Source organism: Notolepis coatsorum (assembly GCF_963971535.1).
Source record: "Notolepis coatsorum genome assembly, chromosome: 14".
NCBI lineage: Eukaryota > Metazoa > Chordata > Actinopteri > Aulopiformes > Paralepididae > Notolepis > Notolepis coatsorum.
In genome coordinates, this window is record NC_140178.1 from 10,816,438 (window position 1) to 10,822,777 (window position 6,340).

The following is a 6,340-nucleotide window of genomic DNA, read 5'->3' on the forward strand; positions in this document are numbered from 1 at the left end:
ACCAAATTAATAACACAGGAGTAAAACAGATATTTACAATGGGGGCAGGCTAGTTTCAGTTTAGTAACAGTAATGCAGTCCAACCAGTCAGGAAGCGCACGTATTGGTACCATCTCTCTCTGCTCAATAATGTCAACAATCCTCAGCACTGACAACATAGCATCGCTCCCCTGGGCTCTTGAACAAGTTCATCAGGTAATCGGTAAACTATGCAGCAAGACAACACTGTAGACATTCAGGACAGTCACCTTAGACTTCCTCTACTCGGGTAGACTTCATAAATACTCGGTGACAAGCGACAACAGGAGGATCTTCTTTCTTCTGTCACCCGAGAACCGCCAGCCTCGCGCGCTCTGCTCTGCTTGACTTTGAGTGTCGGTCAGTGACGGTTGACAGTGAGAGCATCAGTGCAGTCAGTGGTAAGTAGGGGAGCAACTTTTATTGAGGTAAAACATTTTGTTATAAAATTACATTCTATGTAATTATACAGCTAAATGTAATCGTGGTATACAAACACGATTCTATTTTGTGAATACTATAACTCATTTTATATTATTATTTTAATTTTCAGCATGTAAAGTAACTTAATCATCTTTATTTTTTATTTTCTTTACCACAGTACTAATGTTGTATGTTTTTTAACATACATATTGTTGTATGTTTTATGTTTTTTTTTTTTTTTTTTTTTTTTTAATACTATCGTATGTTTTTTAAATAATATCGTTGTATGTTTTTTTAAATACTATTGTTGTATGCTTTTGAAGTAATATTGTTGTGTGCTTTTGAAGTAATATTGTTGTGTGCTTTTGAAGTAATATTGTTGTGTGCTTTTGAAGTAATATTGTTGTGTGCTTTTGAAGTAATATTGTTGTATGCATTTGAAGTAATATTGTTGTATGCTTTTGAAATACTATTGTTGTGTGCTTTTGAAGTAATATTGTTGTATGCTTTTGAAATACTATTGTTGTATGCTTTTGAAGTAATATTGTTGTATGCTTTTGAAATACTATTGTTGTGTGCTTTTGAAGGGCTACACCCATTACTCACTCTTACATTTTATGAATGACTTCAATCACAGCTCCCTCCAGATAACATGGCAGATGTGACAGGCAAGACAAAACCCAAGAGAGTTTACGTCAAGCTTCCACAGAAGTATATGTCATCTTTGGCAGAGCATTATGAGCTGGTAAGGATTCCTCAGTTACAGGTGTTTTATTGTAGACTTACAGCCAACCACTAATCAATAATGTCAATCTGTCACAATAACAATGAGATATGATATGTGCCATAAAACATTCATATTTTTCATCTGCTAGGACCACGGACTGTTCATTAGGGAGTTGAACCCTTTCATAAACGAAGGATACCTCATGGCTTACTTCAGAGAATGGGGAATGATCACAGCATGCAAGGTAATGATGGAGAGAAAATTATATAAATATGTGTTGTTGTATTAGCCATGTTTAATGTGCTGTTTACCAGGTTATCTATTGGGATTACGGTCTAATAAAAACAAAAAAAAAAGACCGACAGACCACCTGACTGTATCGGTCCTTCTACATTTGGCACCTGAGGCAAGGTTTTAGACTGGCACCCTCTCCAGGACCAATTCAATCGGTCATACAGCCCAGCACTTTCCTGAATTTAAATTTTACCCAAGGGGATCAATAAAGGAATATCTTATCTTATGTTATCTTCCAGGTTCATCTTAGCAACAGTACCACGACATCTTCGACACAGTCATACATGAAGTAGATCTTTATTCGAAATAATATGCTTTGGAGAGGCTATACGTTACTTTATTGCACTGTAAAAAAAACTGTGATTTTATTTTATATGTCTGCACTTTATGTTCTCATTTTATGTCTTTTTTCTGTTGTGAAGCACTTTGAGCTGCAGTTTCTGTATGAAAGGTGCTATACAAATAAAGTTGTATTATTATTATTATTATTATTATTATTATTATTATTATTATTATTATTATTATTATTACATCTTACAGATCTGATGGAGTCATCACCTTCATCCTCCTGTTGAATGGACCTTTCTCAAACCACACTCTCTTTTTATGATTCTCCCCGAAACGAGAGCAGGGTTTGAGATGGGTCCATTTCTCTAATAGAAGAGGTGATTAATAGAGCTCACAGAACCCACTCCTTCTGGTTCTGGAAGAATCTCCTCTATATAGAAACCTCTGTGCTTAAAGATCTTAAAGCAGTTGTATACATTTAATATAAAACTGACATATCGACAATTGTTGTTTAAATTCACAATTTCTCTGTTTCTACTGTAAGTTGCATCATAAAATTACTGTCGCTAATTGTAATATTCACAAGAGGTTACGGACATATTTTGAGAAGTGTAGCTGTGATGTATGCTACACTGTTACAACTGCTGTGATGTACGCTATACATTGTTAAAACTGTTGCGATGTATGCTACACTGTTACAACTGTTGTGATGTACACTACACTGTTACAACTGTTGTGATGTACGCTACACTGATTAATGTGGTCTACAACTGTTTCCAACAATAGGTACGGAAGGACAGCTCTACAAAAGGTCAAAAATCTGTCGCCTATGTCAGGTTTTATTCTGCAGATGAGGCTGATAAAGCGGACTGGGCTGGCCCTCACTTTATTGGAGGTACTGAAGTGGAAATCAAGAGAGTTGTTAGTCCCAAGGTGAGTTGCAGACATATACAGTAGTTTTATGTCAGTCTGTATGGTTGTACCTGGTCCAAACAAGGATGCAAAGTGTCACAAGGGTGACGGAAGGTGCCGTGCCTGTGATTCACCACCAGGGGCAGAGTGGCTAACTGTGAGTGAATGACTGACTGACAAGTGACGTTGCCAGTCTGAGGTGCTTCAATAGAATACAAATATTATTACAATTTTTATGGGGAGGGGGTCGCATCCCATCTCATCCAATTTAATATCTCAACTCATACAATACTAATGTAATAATGATTACTTCACCATTGCATTTTTAAGCCATGCAAAGTCCAGTAGAAATGACGTGTGATACCAATATACCATTTTAAAAATAATGTATCAAAGTAGTTTTTTGCCTTTTTTTTATTATTATCATAATTTCTTGCACTCTGAACGCCAACGGTCAAAAAGGAGTGTTCATTTCAGACACTATATTCATGCAAAGAAGGCTAAATACTGATTTGATTCCTGATTTGATTCCACAAATATACCACACATATTCTGCACATAATATTATACCACACATATACCACACATATTCCACACATATACCACACATATTCCGCACATATTCCGCACATAAATCACACATATACCACATATACCACACATATACCACACACATACACCACATAAATAACATATTTTTTCCCCAGATTTAGAGTAACAATATCTTATAGATCAATTCAGAATGAAACTGTAATGAAATGTTTTATTGTATTTTGCATAGGATAATTGTACCTGCTTTGATTCCAGCTGGACGTTAAATGCATATTAGATTATATTAGATTCAAATATTGTCATTATACAGCACAAGTACATTACAACAACAAAAAAAGTTTGGCATTAAACCGGAGTGCAAATATAGGAGTGAAGTGCAATAGTAATATACAATGTACAGGTGATTAAACTGGGTATAAAAAATATAAATGAGTACTACTGAGTGTAGTGCTAATCAGATGTGTGTACAGAGTTGTAGTATTAATATGTACAGTGATACAGGTGTAAAGACAGTATGGTAGTAGTCATACTGGCCAACAGCGTAACTAGTAGATATGTATAATAGAGTATATTGTGTATTAATTAGCTTTGAGTCTGCACCAGTTGACCACACAACCTCCTTATTTCAGATGGAAGAGGATTCAGACAATGATGTCACCACAGTCACTAGTATTCCTCGACCAAGACGCTCTATGGGACTGGGCTACATCCTGGAGGATGCCCAATGGTTAGATGACTAGATGCCCAATGGTTGATGATTAAACGCCCAATGGTTAGATGATTAGATGCTGCCCAATGGTTAGATGATTAAACGCCCAATGGTTAGATGATTAGATGCCCAATGGTTAGATGATTAGATTAATTGAAAGACAAACAAATGTTCTGTTAATATGTCTCACAGGTGACAATTTCAGTGACATTTGAAACATGCTAAGGGTTAAGGGGAGCGCTGCACTGAACAAATCTGGAAATAAAATATGTTTTCTATTTGTTGTGTCGGACATGTGTTTCTTAAGAATGGTGTTGAATAAAGAAATGATTACTTTTACTATTAATTGTTGGAATAAAAAGTAATATTGAACAATATTGTAAAGCGATTTGGATAAAAGCTGCTATATAACGATTTATAATTTACCTGGGATGAGGCTTTCATTTTGGGAAAAAGGAGTTTTGTTTACTTGCCCATTGATGCCCTCTAGTGGTCTGATAATGATTACTGCAGCTTTGAGCCACCACTGTAACTGTGAGTGAATGTTTGATTGATTGATTGATTGACATTTGTATTAACAGATTGCAGAATGGGTACAATACAGTACAGCTCAATACACACAATTGTTAAGGGGATGCAGACCAGAGAAAGACTTTCATCTTGTTTACATCAAATTGTAAATTGTACCCCCACAATCATGCTAGCCCCCCTCACAACCCCCGTTAAGGGCATTCTTTTGTTGAATGCCAAGGTTTCCATACCAACAAATGGCAGCAAAGGAAACAACAGACTCTATAAAAGCCCTATAGAATAAAATCATCAAAGACTGATTGAAAACTTTATGAACAGATTGCAGAATGGGTACAATACAGTACGGCTCAATACAAAACAACTGCTAAGAGGATGCAGACCAGAAGAAACTTTCGTCTTGTTTACATCAGGGTCCCCCATTTTCAATTCATCAGGACATTTATGACATACAAGACATACAGATATACAGAACTAACGGTGTAGTAAAAAGAGATCATAAAAAATATATACATCCGAAGGGGAAGAAACTGTACATTTTGTGGGGGGGGGATTTGGACATTTACAGTGGCCAGTTTCTAATTGCAGCCACACTGTGCTCTTTGGGAGCGGTTTTGAAGGAGGGTAGGGATTCACATTCCTTAACGGTTGTGGTATAGGGCGTTCCACATTATTGTGGCATAATTGCAAAACGTGTTTAGTCCCTTGTTTGTGCCGAATCTGGGTTGAACATGATTTGTGGAACTCCCTCTGGTGTTGTGGGCGTGGTATTCACTGACCTTTGGGAAGTATTTCGACATGTACATGGGTACCTGTGTCGTGTAGTGTATCTTGTAGACCAGGCCCATTGCAAGTTGCTGTACTCTGTCGTCTACTCTACGCCATCCTAGGTAGTCAAAGTGGGCAGGGGTGAGGTGGGTTCTAGGAGTAAGGTCAAGTAGTAGTCTGACCAGTTTGTTTTGTGATGTTTGTAATCTTGTTTTTAGCGCCTTTGAGGTGCTTTGGTACCATGAGGTGCAAGCATCGTAGTACCCTAGGAAAGAGGAGGGGATGATGACGAGGTTAAGAATAGGGCACAATAAGTTGAAGGGGACTCTTAAAATGATGGGGAAGCATCCAACAGGGTTATGTGACTGTTGTCAGGTAGAGGAGACAGTGGAACAGTGGTTAAGTGCAGGAAATATTCATCAGAAAGGGGGAACATGATGGAGGGTTGATTGATTGATTGATTGAAAACTTTATTAACAGATTTCAGAATGGGTACAGTACAGTACAGCTCAATACATACAATTGTTAAGGGGATGCAGACCAGAGAAAGACTTTCGTCTTGTTTACATCAGGGTCCCCCATTTTCAATTCATCATAACATATATGACATACATGACATACAGATAGACAGTACTGCTACATCTATACATTTATGACATATCAGATTTGCAAATACAGTACTGTTTGTGATACCAAAAGAGTCCAGAAAAGAGACTATATACATTTGACGTAGAAACTGTACATTGGAGGGTGGGGGGGGGGGGGGGGGGGGGGGTGTACATTGGAGGAGGTTGGGTGGGTGGGGTGGGACACTGTACACCTGTACAAGCAAAACTGAATATTGACAAAACCATACTTGGTCATTTACTGTACATTGGGTTGGGTTAGTTAGGACATTTACAGGGGCCAGTTTCGAATTGCAGTCTCCCGTAGGTGTTCTTTGAGGGTGTTTTTGAAAGTGGGTAGTGATTCACATTCCTTTACAGCTTTGGGTAGGGCGTTCCACATTGATGTGGCATATTTGCAAAACGTGTTTAGTCCCTTGTTTGAGCCGAATCTGGGTTTAACATGATTTGTGGAGCTCCCTCTGGTGTTGTGATCGTGGTATTCACTGACCTTTG

At 37.7% G+C, this 6,340-nt stretch overlaps 1 protein-coding gene across 1 annotated transcript; it reads left to right on the forward strand.

Moving 5' to 3' along the window:
- The first annotated feature begins 208 nt into the window (after positions 1-208).
- Positions 209-4,161, forward strand: LOC311241044 (heterogeneous nuclear ribonucleoprotein A1-like 3). Its single transcript, XM_084329722.1, has 5 exons — positions 209-419; positions 1,079-1,186; positions 1,317-1,412; positions 2,537-2,683; positions 3,844-4,161. The coding sequence occupies exons 2-5, from the start codon at positions 1,094-1,096 to the stop codon at positions 3,952-3,954; spliced, it is 447 nt and encodes a 148-aa protein (XP_084185848.1). The 5' UTR covers positions 209-419; positions 1,079-1,093; the 3' UTR covers positions 3,955-4,161.
- The last annotated feature ends 2,179 nt before the right edge of the window (positions 4,162-6,340 follow it).